Raw genomic sequence first — 15,814 nt, forward strand, 5'->3', positions numbered from 1 at the left:
AATATCATACTGTCAGACCTCTTTACACTTATTAATGATTATTCTTGTATTTGTAATTTGCATTTTTAATGACAGGAATAACTGAATTCTTTTGATAAACAAGTATTTAAAAAGTCAAACTTGTTCTAAACCCTAAATAGTTAGCTAATTATTGGATTAGAAAACACCTCATCTGGTAATTTTTTTAAAGAAACATTACTTTTTTTAAGGGCGCTTCAACACAAAGGAATCCAGAAAGTATTAGAAGGAAACCACACATCTGCTCTGTTTTCATTTTTTTACATTTTTGACACCTTTCCAGGAACCTTTTGTCAATAAAGGGAGCCACCAGAATCAACAAAGACCTAAGGTAGGTGTAAAAATATTTTGAAAAACTCAGAAAAAAGTCTGGTTGCCTCTGATTCAGGACTGTTTTGTGGTTCCCATGACCCAGACAACCCAGTTTACCCAGGAATATATTTTCAAATAGCAGTTTCAATGTGTTCAAAACCTTGATTTGGAATTGACATTAATAACAGACACACATGTAGAGGCAAAAATTGTGAGGTGAAACTAGACATTTCTACTCATAATTGGAGTATTTAGGTCAGGCCTTTTTGGACTAGGGGTAAAAACTGAAGTTCTCTCACACTGAAATAAAATTTCTATCCTGTGACATTATGACAATATTAACAATTACAACAACCTATCATATTAAATGAGCTTTTGAAAAAAACATCATGTTACCTTGAACATGCAAACCAGAAATATCTCTTAAGTCTAATGGGTGTTGCTGGAGTGTGGTGAAGGTAGAAAAGGTATAGCAAGGGGCGATTATTGTCTGTAAGGTTTTTTTTTTTTTACTTTCTCTGTATTTTTTGTTGTTTTCTAGCAGTGTTTTGGTTCTTGAGTTACTCTCTGTTGCCCCCTTGTGTTTGTTTCCTTTTCCATTGGCTTCCTTCTAGATGCTTCCATCCACACCTGCTCCCAATCAGCTCATTAGTCCAGTTTTTGTTCTGTCTCCCATACATATACTCTCCCTGTGCAGTTCCTCATCTTTCCTTGGCTCCCCACGTGAGTTTTTCCCTGAAGTTTTCTTGTTTTTGGTTCCTTGTATTTTATACTTTGGTTTTTGGATTTTTGCCTCAGTTGCTTCATTAAAACCTCCAAAACTCACCTCTGCATTTGGGTCCTCAAAACCTCAACCTACCCGTGACAGTGTCGAGAACTTGTTTTGAAAGAATGATACGAGTCATCCTGTGTTCGAGGTTTTGAGACTAGAACACAAATTTTAAACAAGCATCATATAACTTTAAAGGTAAAATGGTATTTTCCCTTTCCAATTCTTTTACCCTTATGTCTGAAAGATATGTAAACATGTGTTTTCTTTCATTTGCTGCAATTCCCTCTATTGGCTCTATGAGTCATTTAGATTATATTCTCTGGATGGGCTCTTGCTCACCTGGTTACTTTGTGAGCTACCACTGCTGTTGATGCATTAGCAAGAGAATACAGTCAAGTTTTCATTTAAGTTGCACATTTCAGTAACAACTGAATTCAAACTACTGTACATAAAAATATAATAGAAAAACACACAAAAGTACATTGCAGTGGCATAGTAAGAAATGTGATATTAATTTAGCGTTAAAGTAAATGGAAATATAGTTGATAAATTTGTTATAAACAATAATTTTAAAAATTATTATGCAGGTTAAGAAAGTTGGTTTTAAAACTTACACTACTAATGTTTAAATAACTAAATCAAGGCCACTCCAAAAAGAATACAGGAGGTTTTCAGGGAATTTGTTTCAGATCAGTGGATCATGATAATTAAAAACTGCCTCTCCATGTTTGATTCTGGTTCTGGGCATGCAGAGTAGTATTTAAAAAAAAAAATAGTATTTTAAAGTCTATTCTTTCACACACAGGAAGCAGAAAAAGGATTTTAAAACAGTATATATTATAGTTTTGGTGAAGATGCGGGCAACAGCATTCTAGATCAACAGCAGCTCTTTGACATTTAAGGCAGAAATGTTTTGCAAAAATCGAATCTACTTATTGTTGAGTAGTTTTCTACTGTAATTTAAGCTAGAGGAAGCATGTAGATATTGAATAGGAAGAGTCCAGGATGGATCCTTGGGGAACACTACATGTGATTGTTTTTGGTCTTTGATGGTTCTTTCTCAATCTGTTTTTATGCAGATGTCTTATTACACTTCGACGAGGGAGACTCTGTGCTGCGGCAAGCATGGAGATCTGGCTGAAACATGTCAAAGTGACCGGGGATGGTAAGGAAGTTTTTAAATGACTTAATAATTATGGGGAGGTTTTTAGATGGGCCTGTTGATAGGCCTGTAATTGTTCTATTATTAAAACAAAAAACATATAACAAAAGGGACGTGTTTATTTGAGTCAGATCAGGCATTATAAAAGGAAGCACTTATGAAATCTGTGTGTAGCTGTTTATTTTTTGGAAGCTGGGAAATCTTGTCAAAATTAGTTCTAGATGGAGACACTGGACTGATATGTTTCATTAAATACAGGGAGCAAAAACAATGCTCCCCCCACTACTTTCTGTTATACTTTTAAAGCTGAGGGAGAAATCAGTAGTTCAGGAGCAAATTACTGTCTTAGAAATATACAAAATAATCAAATCTGTAATGAAGTATAGAGCTTGATTAAACCAGGATTTAAATGTAACAGACAGTATTTTAAAAACTTGTAAACTATAATCTCTTCATTAAATTGTTATTACTTTAATTTTTATTCAAAATTCAACATGAGACTTTTCCCCCATTTCCAAATTAAAGCTTGGATCATTTTTAATTTTCAAACACATTGATAAAAATTTTCCAAGTGGTCTGCAGTGCTAAGTCCAGATAATAACACCCAAATGGTTGATATTAAACTTGACCAAACCTTTTCCTGTTTCCTGCCAAGCAGCATTACTTAACAGCACACGACAGACTTTATTGTCCTTCCATTGTCACAAGTACAGAGCAACGAAATGAATTCTCTGTGTTTAACCTATCCCCTTGGGTTGGGCTGCCATTGTGCAGTGGGCTGGGCTGCCATTGTGCGGCACCCGGGGAGGGTGCCGCACAATGGGTCTTGCTTAGGGACCCAGAGTGGCAGTCTGTGGGAGTGGGGGATCAAACTCACAATCTCAGGATTCAAAGCCCTATGCCCTAACCACTAGGCCGCCACTCCCCACTTTAGGTCACTTTGTGACCTAAAGAGTTGAAGCATATGAGTAATTTTAAATGATTCAAGAGGCCAATATACAGTGCTTGACACTATCAATACTACGAGTGGGGCTCCCCTCTTGAAATACGTCAATGTAGGTTGGGAGAAGATGCAAAGCCGTTGGCCAGGTCATGTGACCTGGAAGAACGCCCCACCCAGTGGCTTTTCATTGGAGCTCCGCCGTGCTACACCGGCGATTTTCTTCAAAGAGTAGCAGCGTTTCTCATACTCTTCGAGCTGAACCCAGATGCTTACTGTAGCAAGGTCCCCAATCAAAAGACATGGGAGACTGGCTAGCTGACTGACTTTTGCAGCAGTACTGCTGGGCTTCTGTGCAGTAAAGGCTGATTTATACTTCAAAACTAGGTCGTCTGCATAGGTGTCGCAGTGAACACAAAGACATTCCCACCCCTTCCACAGACACTCTGCTGCACCTCTCCCAAATTGTAGGTGACCGCAGACAGTGGCGCAGACAGGAGGCCTCTGATTGGTCAAATCTACATCTGCTTGCCGGCTTGTTTTGTTTGTATGATCGCCATTGAGGAAAGTGACTTGTGAAATGCGCGAGAACGCTGTGACCCTTTTTCACACTGGATCCCTGCTCTTTTTCGCCCTCATGTCCCTCCATTGTCGGACAAACTTGCCCCCAGTTCCTCACCGCCTCGGCTGTATCTAGATCCACAGTTAGTTCGTGATTGTGCCGTTGTGGAGTGGGATATAACTCAGAGCAGACCACGCTTCAAAACTGAGCATAAATCAAAAATGTCTGCATCAAGCTCACTGAGACACAATATGGCAGGAGTATAATCAGCCCTAGACCGCTAGGTGTGAAAGTTTCAGCTCTAGCCTCCCTAGTTGCAAAAAGTTACATGATGTGCCTTTAAATAGTTCTATTAAGTATAAATACTACACTAAGACAAGTTATTACTCATAACAACATAGAAAGCCTATTTAATGTTGGCAAATAATGCAGAGATTAAGAATCAAATGTTGGAAACATGTCCTGTGGTCTAGTTAAATTAAAAATGACACTGTTTGGCCATAAAGATCATCATTACATTCAAAGTACAAAGCAGTAAAACCAGACATGTTGATAGCGAGTAAAAAAAGAGAAAGCCAGTGATTAAATATTTGGAAAAAGTAAGGGGTCTGAGAGGACACCAGTGGTTGCAAGTGGTCCATTTTGGGTCATTTACTGCTGCATTCAGAAGATACATTTGAAGGTCACAAAGTGAATTATAACATGTCATGAACTTATTTTATGGAAGGAACTATCCACAGTCTAGGTATCTCCACAGTTATTGTTACTGCTGAACTATGATGTTATCACATTTTTCTAAAACCAAAACTCTGCTTGCTTAAATATCATATACACCATAAAATCTCTACAGGTTTTGCATTAGCTATGCTGGACTGACCTGTAACCTAGCAACTGCTTTATATCAAATACCTCACACAAGCAGACTATTAAAGGTAGCTGCTCTTTCATTCCAAGCATGAACACTTCTGATCCCCGCACCTCTTCCTTACAGTTTCACTAGAACAGCATCTAGCAGGGAAAACATAAATCATCCCTGTTTTTGAGCTTTGGTAGAAAGATTACTAATATGGTCAAACTTATGAAGACTCCATACTGTATTAAGAGGCTTTGTCAAGTTCTTATGCACCTTTTGCTCCAAAGTGAACATCAGACCTTATGCAATCATCTGATAAATATTAGTATTTATTTCTTCGCTTTTTCCTGAAGTATGCACTGATATGAGGAATTTAAAGATTGGGAAAGAATCCTACATAATAAAAGCATGGCATATCAAGATGCCGTTGCTAATGGAGAGAGGCTCTAACATTGTATTTATATATTTCAGTTCATTCATCCATCCGTTTTCCATAATGTTTTTCCTAAGCGGGGTCACGAGGGGTGCTAGTGCCTACCTCCAGCTGTCTACGGGCGAGAGGCGGGGTACACCATGGACATGTCGCCAGTCCATCGGAGGGCAACACAGAGACAAACCGGACATCCATTCAAGCACACACTCACACCTAGATAGAATTCAGAGACGCCAATTAACCTTACAGTCATGTTTTTGGACTGTGAAAGGAAGCCGGAGTACCCAGAGAGAACCCAAGCATGCTTAGGGTGAACTCCAAACTCCATGCAGAAAGACCTCGGGCCAGGAATCGACCCAGGAACAGCAAGAAGTTCATCAAACAATTTCTAAAAGCTTATGCAAATAGCTTGAGTAAAAACAAAAGTTTGTGAAAAACCAAACCAACCTCCCCCTTTATGGGAAAATTGTCTTCCAAACCAAATAACAAGTAATGTCATGGGGCTGCCATGACAGAGAAAACAAGTCTTTGTGAAAAGAATGAGCCTTGAAATTCCCAACTGATGCCATTATTTCCCATTGTATTTATGGTTTAATCTTCAACAACGTGGTACCATAACTGTGTTCTAAAGTCACATTTCTAGGTTATTTTGTAAACTTTTGCATAAGGCATGTATAGTAAACATATCATGCTGTCTAAGAGTTGCAGTTTGTGTTTCTATTTTTCTACAAAATAGGCAGAAATCAAACTCTAATGTGGCTGGTGAATTGAAACTCGTGCACCAAAGTAAATGATTAAAAATCATTGGGGATTTATCAGGCAAAATGATCACCATTTTAACAAAGGATGTGATTGGTATCGTTACTTTGTACCCCTTGAAAAGGAAAAACATTTAAATTGTTGTTTTTTCCCCCAACTCTTTTAAAGCCAGTTGAAACAAATGATACATCTGTTAGTTTAAACCACTGTAAAATCAATGAAAGGGATTTTGAAATACCTCATCTTTGCACATTCATATACTCATCTAGGCAGCAGGATCTTTTTAGAACAAGGCAGCATGCAGCTGCACACGACCGTAGGCTCCATTTTCATAGTACCATCAGAGACTGTTGTTCAGAAGAGCCACATAAATTGTGTCACCCTACATCTTCCCTCTCCTCTTCCTCCTCCTCTTGTGTCTCTAGGTGCATTGTTAAGACTCTCCAGTAACCAGATAGGGGAGATGCCAGGAAACCTGGGCTCAGCACTGAGAGAACATGAAAGACATGGAAGAGATAGAGGGGAGCTTTAAGCCTGGGATATACTGTAGCATGTGTACATGTCTCTACTGTACATATGGGAATATCTTAGAGGCTCCATACTTTTTGCTTTGGGGAAGCTGTTTTATCTTTAATAGGAAGGAGTGACGACAAAGAGAGAAGTGGAAGAAGTAGAAAAAAAGAGTACTTTTAAAGACTTGGAGGAAGATGTAGGTTTGAGGGACTTGAAATACCAGATAGGAAAAAGAACTGAATACTTATGTGCTGATATAGCCTATAAAAAAAAAAACACACAAATACAATAAAGTGCATCAAAAACATCTTTATTTTAAAAAGGTCCTGAAAGAGAACAATCATTGCAAAGTAGATTACAATTTCTCAAATGAGTGAATAAATAAATGGTTATAGAAAATACATTTTGTGCTTCTAAATGGAAATACAGTCTCCTCCAAGGTTTTGATGGGAATCCCCAAACAGTTCCAGCATAAAAAGGTAGTTTGGTCTAAACACGAATGCAATCAGGTCGTTGAAGCTTCTTCATTTTTGCTCCATCAGAAATGTTTTCCTTATTATATTGGCTACAGTGTCACATTAGAAATAGCTTTCAAATGATTTTGGTCTCATTTTTTATTGTGCATATTTATAAAGGTCCTGACTGGGGACTGCTTATTTTCTGTTTTTTATTTCATATCATTATTTTAGATTTTTTTTTTAGCTCTTTTATGTAATATCTAAATAATAAACCCAAAACCTGTGTTGAATTTGAGCATCTTCTTATACTGTAAAACTAGCTTGGTACAAATTATTCATCACACGATGAAAGACGGAGCAAAATCAGAGGTAAGTGGATATTTATTCGTCAAGATGACGCCCTCTGGCAACACCCACCTTTCCTCTCAAACAACCTGCTGTTCCTTTTGTTCAGATTTAATCAGGCTTTACCCATAATGCATTGTGGCTGCTGCCAGGTAAAACATTATTTTCAAAGGGTTTCACATTTAAAACTTTCACATATTTCCAGACTTCCTGACAAAGCTGAAGGTGGCGTCTAGTTCACAGTATTTTATGCAAACAGGGATTTTTTACAAATAGAGTTCAAGTTATTTTGTTTAAATCTGATTTTCAATTTTCCTTCAGATCTGACCTGCAGATTTCAGTGTTTTTATTTCCTATATGCTTTAAAATATAAAACAACCCAGAGTAGTTCGACAGATTTAGTAATAAATAAAAAAAACACTGAAATTACAAGAGTATCTTCACTTATGATCTGAAATGATACCTGAGACAACATGATCTTGGTTAAATGCTGAATTTTTCTAATTGTTGTAAAAGAGCAGTGAAGTGACTCAATGAGTTTGAAGGATTGTGAATTTATTAGTAGGTGCTCAGGGGGTAAATTACAATTTTGAAAATTTCCGTCTTTTTCCTAAAAAGCATACTTGCTAAAAGAAAAATCCTCAAAACAACATGCCTGTGCTCTAATGCAAAAACACCAGAATTTAAAATTGCATAGGTGGTGAAATGGTTTCAGAAAAAATTAGCAAAAGTTCAGTACCCCCTACTTTAGGCCTGTTTTGTGAATCCCAAAAATAATCTAATTCTACGCATTCTGTGCTTTTTTTTTGTACTTAAACTAAATAAAAGGTTTCCCTTTAAAACAACTGAATTACTTTTACTTTAAAATATCAACATTTATTATTTTAAAATATTTGGCTCAAACAGAATTTCAGTTCACACAATAGACACTGTGTCTAATGATGCCTAGATCTGCAAGAGCAATGCAACGCCAGCTAAGGTCCACTTGGAAGGCTTTTCTTTCGTCTTCAGGTTAAAGGTCCACACATATGTGGGTCCCCTCTGACGGGTTTTATAGACAGGACACTGGTAGACATTTCTGTTTTCCTGTTTGTCCACTGGAATGGCCCTGATGAAGATAACAGGCATGGTTGGAGTAAGATCTTTCAGACGTGCATCGACGATCAAGCCAGTCTGAAACAAAGAGGAAAAACAAAAGAGAGGATATGAGGCGTGGACAAAAACAACTAAAAAGCTGGAGATTGTTGAACACAACAAAGAACTAATCACTTTTCCCGGCGTGGGATTTGTCATCTCTTCTAAACATTAGCTTTTATGTCATACATGTTGAGTGTGAGAAGTTTTATTTTATTTTTAAACCTGGTTTTCTAAGAGTTGAGAATACAGTTTTGGTTTACAGAGAGAATTCCAAAGGGCCCTGAATCATCTGCAGCATCCTAACACCGATGTTAGGATGCTATTCATGGTCTTCAGCTCAGCCTTCAACACTGTCCCTAAGGACATGCTGGCCCTGAAGCTCCACAACCTGGGATTATCGGCACAGCTCTTCTAATGGATCAATGACTTTCTAATGAGCAGGACCCCAGGTGTTTAGGATAGGAAATTTAAATCTACTTCACTGATCCTCAACTCTGTGGTGTTCTTTTCTCAGCCCTGCTAGTGATGAGGACAGGACAGGAGATTGTTAGAGGCTACCTTTTACATCTGGACTTAAGCCGGGCATACACCGTGCGTTTTTATTTTTTTCAATCGTTGCACGCAGCTACAGCTACTTGCTACTTGGACTCGTCTTATCTGGAAGCCAAGCAAGCAGAAGAGGAATATGAAGTTCACTAGACTGAAACACACTGCTTGGCAATTTGTGCAATTCTGTGCTGAAAGCCCTAAAAAGAAAAGGCAACAACGTATTTGGACAAAGACATGGCTGAGCAAACGTGGCTAACACGGTCTGTCAATTTTACATAAAGAACTCCATTTTACGTGCACCCCCGCCATACTTCTGTGTTTTCATCTGAGAGGAAGAAGAAAAATCCTTGTTTGCGCATGCCCACTGAGCGATTTGCCCATAACGGGCAACTGAAAAACATCAATTTTTTCCCGACATCACGATTCCTGATCTAGATTTGATTGTGAAGAGGCTGATCGGCCCCGTACACAACACAATGCACGATCAGGCTGAAAGATCGAAAAATCCTCGCACGACTGGAAAATATCCCCCAAAAAGGGCAAAGAATCGCACAGTGTATGCCCGGCATTAGTTTCCCCTTCACAAGTAAGAGAAGGGCCACAGATCCCAGGAAATGCTATGTTTATTTCACTTCCATCGATGTTTGAACAGGATTACATCCACAATCCACAACAAATAGCCTTAGAAACAGCTTATTTTCTCGAGCTCGGAACCAATTCAACATGGCAATGTTGAAGTTTCTCTTTTGATGTAGTAAGGCAACTGAAAAAGACATACAGCATAGCTCGCAAGTTTTCTTCACATGGAATGCTCAAAACCAAAAAAAAAAAATCTGAAGGACATTTGCTGCACTGGATTTTATAGAAGGTTGTCAAAGATGAGGGGGAATGAATACATAAAATATCAATGTTTTTATTGGTAAACTTAAAGTTTGTTCAATCACACAAAACTCCCCAAATAAGCTTGGACATTTACGGCTTTAACGCGACAAAAAAGTCTTCAGATGGTAGACTAAAAGGGATTTTTTTTACTTTATTTTCAGAACAAAGTGTTTCATTATCCTGGAAAAGTGGGGAAAGTCAGGAAAGTTGAATTCAAAGTCAGTCTGCCCCCACAACATCCTTACTAAACACAGCGAGTCTGAGTGGTCTGTCTCATTAATTAATCCTTCCACACTTGGTGCTTGACAAACAAGTTTCTCCATGAATGCGCGGTGACTTTTAGGAAGGAATATAAACCCTGATGACTTTGGTAAAAGCTCAAAGGACAAAGCTTTAATTGCTTATTCAACTGCTCTCAAACTTAAAAGATGTGTTAATACTGTATCCCAAACTTCAAGCTTGTTTGGGTAAATTAAAGCGAGTCCTTTGGCCTACTTACTATGCACAAAGAAATTATAAAAAAAATTGATTCAATAAACTGTTTCTATGGAAACACATCTGTTTATATCATATAATCTTGCAACATAATTTGAGAGAGAAGTATCTAAGACCAATAAAAGTTACTCATAAACATAAATCTGTATTGTTTCACAGGGTAATCTGTAGCTGTTCTGTGCCTTACAGGATTGGATGCCTAACCCCTAATGAACAAAAGGCATGGTTCATTAATATAGATGAGTGAGTTTATCATAAATTTTTGACTTTTATTGCTTCATAGAACCGTGTCCAGATGGAGTGCTCACTCTCTTTGCCAGTGGTACAGAGCTGGCCTTGAGGCTGAGAGGAAGATGTGAGCAGAGGAGGAGGAGGAGGAGAAGGAGCTGGCTGGCCTGTCTCTCCGCCTGTCTATTTGCATGCGTCTCCAGGTTTAATGAAGAAAAAAAAGATCCACTCCTCTAAAGTGTGATCTAAGTGTTCAAGTGCGCACTCTGCACATTCCCTAATTAAGAAGTCTACAGGGATACTCCTTGAGAGCTTAGTGCATATACAGTGGTTGGGTGTATGTAGATAGATAGTCCAGGGAAGCTGAGTAATGTACTGCACTCCAAGAGCCGGACACAAGCAGGATTTAAAGCAGAAAATGAAGCCACAAAGGGAATGCTGAGCTACTACTTTGGGTTCAGAGGGACGTTCATTTACTTGACTCTGTTTAAAGGTGCATCTTAAAGTTAACTCACCTTATGTTCCTATGTCTGTGCTGCATCATCAAAATCACAGCAAAGATACTTATATTTAATATATGGTATACCTTTTAGAGTCACAGTAACAGGAAAATACACATTTATCTACATAACTACTGTATTGTTTTATAAGGTTTTCCAGTTTTTTATTTTATTTAAGTGCACAGAAACAGAGAGCAGATTCCATAGTGCCATTATGTAGCCTATTGAATTGATTCTCTGTGGAAAAATTAAGTACTGGTCAATGTTTAGTATTTTGTTATCATTAAAACTCTGAGGAATCCTTGTCTGTCGGACTTTATCCATCTCTCTTATCTTTGTAGAAAATCTTCCCCATTTCTTGTTACAAAGTGTCTTCAGCTCATGATTTCTATTAGGTTGAATTCTGGATATTCTATTTTTATTATTAATTTTAGCAGCCTTTATTTGAGCTATATTTGAAAGACAGGAAATGGGAGTGGAGAAAGGGGGAAGACATGCAGCAAAGATCACCAACCTGTGATGGTCGCGTCGAGGACCAAAGCCTCCTTACATGAGTCATAAGGCCCTTGCACCATCACTGCACTGTTTTGGATGTTTGACTGGGTGTTTTTTCAACACACTAGTTATTTTATTATTACAACTATTCTGTTGTGGATTTGGAGCTTTGTTTGGGTTCATTTTTTTGTTGATGTTGAGTCTGGCTGTAGCTGTTCACATTTGACAAACAAACTTGTTTACAATATACAGAGAATTGAATAGCTTAAACAAAGCTGCAAGGATCCATGTCCTATGTTGCAAAACATGGCTAAATCACCATCATATATAGGACTAAGCATGAAATGTATGATTATTTTTAACATAATATGCAAATATACTTTTTTACTTTAATGCAGAGCATTTGGCTTCAGATTATAAAAAAAGGCTAATTATTCCCATACTAAGCAAAGTCATTGCACATGGCCTACCTTTTTGGCACTGCGTTAACAAACATAAACAAACACTCCAAAGGAGCGCGCAGATTCTTGCTTTTATGGAGATGTTTTGATTAGCTTATGACTGCAATTGATCAGGGGCACCTGGATGTTTTTTTTTCCTTCTTGAATTCAGTAAAGATATCAAGGGCATTCTTTCAGTAATGGCCGTGTTGACTACTGTGTGTCCTTTACAGTTAACTTTAGACTTAGTAAACATAAAAATAAGAAAAGGCTGAACTTTCTTTTAACTGCAAAGGGTATAAATATGTTGTTTTTTTATTTTTTATAACTGAAAACTATAAATAAACAACACAAACCTCAGGAGACACTGAATAATATTGACTAGGAATGATAAAATAAAAAAAGAAAGATGTGTCTGATTAGGTGATGCGGTGCAGCTGTGAAAAGAAGGCAATAGGAAACCAAAATATCAACAAAATGAACAATAAACCAGAAATTAATAGAATAATTCAGAGCATGCATTTAGATTTCAAGGCAAAAATATTCTAGAAATTAAGTATTAAGGGTTACAAATAATAGTATATAAATAAGGCCGGTATGAGTCTCTGTACATAATGGTTTTATAGGACATGAGTTGGCCGATGGATATGCAAAGTCTGCTGCAAAAAGACTGATACTGAATTATATGTAAGAATAAGTAAAAGCGAGGTGAAGATTAAGAGTATAGTAAAACTATACAGGTAAGTGAAAAATATGGCAAGACAAATAAGGCAAAACTAAATATTTTTATAGTTTTGAAAAGAAGTGGACAAATTTACAAAGTGTGACAGATCATCAAAAACATGGTTTTGTAATTGTTGCAGACAGCTGGAATATAGCCTAAAATAGGCCCTTACATTCGGCTCTAACTTTGACTTAGTGCTGTCCTCTATGGGTTGATGTAACATGGTACTGCAATGAAACTGTCCTATTGGTTGAAACAGTACATTTTGGAACATGTCTAAATAGAGTTGGACAATAGCGATTTTCTTGAAATCCTTCAAATTATAAAGTTTTGATTCCTTGTTTCGATGCCCAGTCCACCTACCAGAAGACAAGACAGAAAACAACCAAAGCTAAAACTGCAGTTATTTGGATAAAATCCTTTGTTTTAGCAGCTGCTTGGATGAGACTCCTGTTTGAAGCACTGCACCTACTGAATGAAAATATCTTGAGCTATTTTGTGGCAACTTTTATAAAAAGTTAAATATTCACTGAATAAAAAATAAATTATTAGTTTAGAAAATTCCATCTAGACATCATTTATAACATGTAAACTTTTATAATTCTTCCTCTAGAAATAAAAAATCTAATTAAGAATCAATTAAAAATGGGATTCAGAACAAGGAATCAGAAATGAAATTGTTCAAATTCAACGATGTCCAACTCTATTTCAACATCACCACCCTGCATTTGAGTATAATGGTGCATTTGATTTAGCTTAGAACTGGACAGTTGAAGTAATCTCAGAGGTGATATCTTTCCAGTTTGTTGATTGTGGATGCTTTTATTCCCCTTGCTCATATATGGACACTTTGACCACTGTTACAATCATAACAATGATAAATACACTGAACTTTATGAAATTACAACTTCTAAATACAAATGGAATGCAGCCTGAAACCATCTTACTACGACACACAAGTTGCAAATTGGATTTACCATTTAATCAGCATTTATTTTAGGTATTCAGATTATTCATTTACATAAAAATAGCTGTAAATTTCTGTCCTCCTAACTGCATTCCCACTTAACCCCTTCTTCTCTTCCCCACATGGCTGTGACCCTTAATGACTCTGGTATAGTCCAAGTTAGTGGAAGTTTTCAAATCTGGTTTGAGCGCCAGGGTCAAAGCTTAGTTGCAGTTTAAGAAGTTGCTTTTAAATATTAGCATTTTGTTAAATTATGGGTTAAAAAAAATAGAGAACTTTTTTGAGTGTCTCTCGTCTTGTACCTGTTGATCCCATCTTGCTCCCTCCATGAACAATCCGTGTATGTAAGCCCCTTCACGAGGAGGAGAAGTGAAGTCCTCACGGTTCTTCTTTGTAACATCACACTGTAGACACATGCTGTCAAGAGGCCACTCATTCCTATCAGAAATGAAACAGAAACAAGTTATTTTGCTAAACCTACTAACTTGTTGATTCTTGTCCTGAATCAAATCTATGCTACCTTCTAGCCATGGCCTGCATGATAGCTGTGAGAAAAGACTGGGGGTTGAAGAAGCCAGCCAGCCACACAGTAGAGGGTAAAAGAAAGTCAGACGACCAGGCTTCAAGTTCCTTGATCCTGGCCAGGAGGTCACAAAACCACAGCGCCAAACATGAATTGGAAGGATATGCTCGTTTGGTCCAACTATCTGGGACAATGTCCAGAAAGATAGCATTCTGCAGATTCTCCATTTCACTGGTCATGGTTAGCTCTCCCTGTGTGAAGAACAGAAAAACACAGATATTGGCTAAAACCTTTATGGTTAGAATTTATGGTTAGAATTTATACAATTCAAAATAACTTCCGTCCATCTCAAATTTGTGCATATCATTAGATTCTCTAGAATGCTACCTTTCCAAAGAGGTATGAAATCTTTTTTCTACTTAGCTTTGTATATGCCATAATCCGTTATTACAGTGTATGAATAAAGAGTGGTGGAAAAAATGTAACTTGTAATGTTTGGATGGAAAACTGTATTTTTTTAACAAAATATATAACAGCATACTAATTTTTTTAAATTTCAAATAATAAATTCCAAATTTCAGAATTTGTGCCAAACTGTTCCAAAATAGGACATTTAATGGTCTGGTTGTATTTTTTTTACAACCTAAACATCTTTAACTTCTCAGTTTCTTGTTGTATGGACACAGAACTTGCTACATATTTAACCAAGATGATGTTGTTACTACCGTTTATTATGTTTATTCTACCATATTTATTATACGGGAAAAGTAAGAAGTTTTGTATGTAAACATCTGTTTTTTGGGGGATTTTTTATGGTGAACTTATTTTTGGCCATTTAAATCTAATTTATTCAGGCCCAGGAAAATTTACTTTCAAATGTTCACATCCACTTAATTCTCCAGGACCTTTATTTCAGTTGATAAGATGAGCAGTTCAGGCAGTGTACAAGGGGAGAAAATGCCTTTTATTAAAGTATGAGCATGCGGTTTTTTGGAAAATAGACCAGCGGGATTAAGAGGAAGCCAAGGGCTTGGAAGCCACACGAAGGTTGACACTTTCCTTTGGAGAGATGGTTAAATATTTACTAATGCTATCCAAAGGTCAGACGGTAGCGTAAAGTAGCACAGGCGTGTGGTTGCAGGTCTTACAGGTTCCTTTGCAAGTAATTTAGAGTGAAATGATTAAGATGTGGTTTTATGGTGCTGCCAAAGCCGAAGCAGCTGCTTGTTAATTACATTTAGGGTTAGCTAATCCTTATTTTGGTATTTAGCAGACCTGGCAGGGCACAATTCCAGGAACGATAGATGGCAAGAGCGCCCCTACTCACCTGGGGGAGTAAAATTCTATCTCCTGTTTGGCTTTTGTTATGAATACACATAAAGCATCCTACAGGATACATTAAATGGGCAGTCATTAATAATGTGATAAACCAGGGTTTGAGTATTCAGGGTTTTGAATACTCCATTGACTTTCAAGACACAAAAAATATCCTCTTATACTTTTAAGACAAAGCAGTTCCTTGGCCTCTGTTTAATATATAAAGAAGATATCCCAAACGGAAGGGTCAAGTTCAGTAAAACTATAGTTAATTAAATACAATATCCTGATATGTTCTTTAATCTGAGTTATACAGCTGAAATATTTCGTTTTTTTCCAAAGTAAATACTTATTTCCTCATTTTATGTCACAGTGAGCTGAACTTGAAACATCGATGAACTTTACATGGAAACAAGAGTTCAGTCGAATC

The 15,814-nt window shown here is 37.2% G+C and overlaps 1 protein-coding gene across 1 annotated transcript in view; it reads right to left on the bottom strand.

The window, feature by feature from the left end:
* Positions 1 to 6,625: 6,625 nt before the first annotated feature.
* LOC119796023 (dynein heavy chain 9, axonemal-like) overlaps positions 6,626 to 15,814 on the bottom strand; it is a 236,756-nt gene continuing 227,567 nt past the window's right edge. The window contains exons 76-78 of the mRNA XM_038304321.1: positions 14,065 to 14,318; positions 13,847 to 13,982; positions 6,626 to 8,300 (exon numbers count right to left, since the gene is read on the bottom strand). Of these exons, the coding sequence (XP_038160249.1) occupies positions 8,073 to 8,300; positions 13,847 to 13,982; positions 14,065 to 14,318 (618 nt within the window). The 3' untranslated portion in view covers positions 6,626 to 8,072. The remainder of the gene's footprint in view (positions 8,301 to 13,846; positions 13,983 to 14,064; positions 14,319 to 15,814) is intronic.

This window comes from Cyprinodon tularosa, unplaced genomic scaffold (genome assembly GCF_016077235.1).
Source record: "Cyprinodon tularosa strain WSP-4 unplaced genomic scaffold, ASM1607723v1 ctg531, whole genome shotgun sequence".
NCBI classification, from domain to species: Eukaryota; Metazoa; Chordata; class Actinopteri; order Cyprinodontiformes; family Cyprinodontidae; genus Cyprinodon; species Cyprinodon tularosa.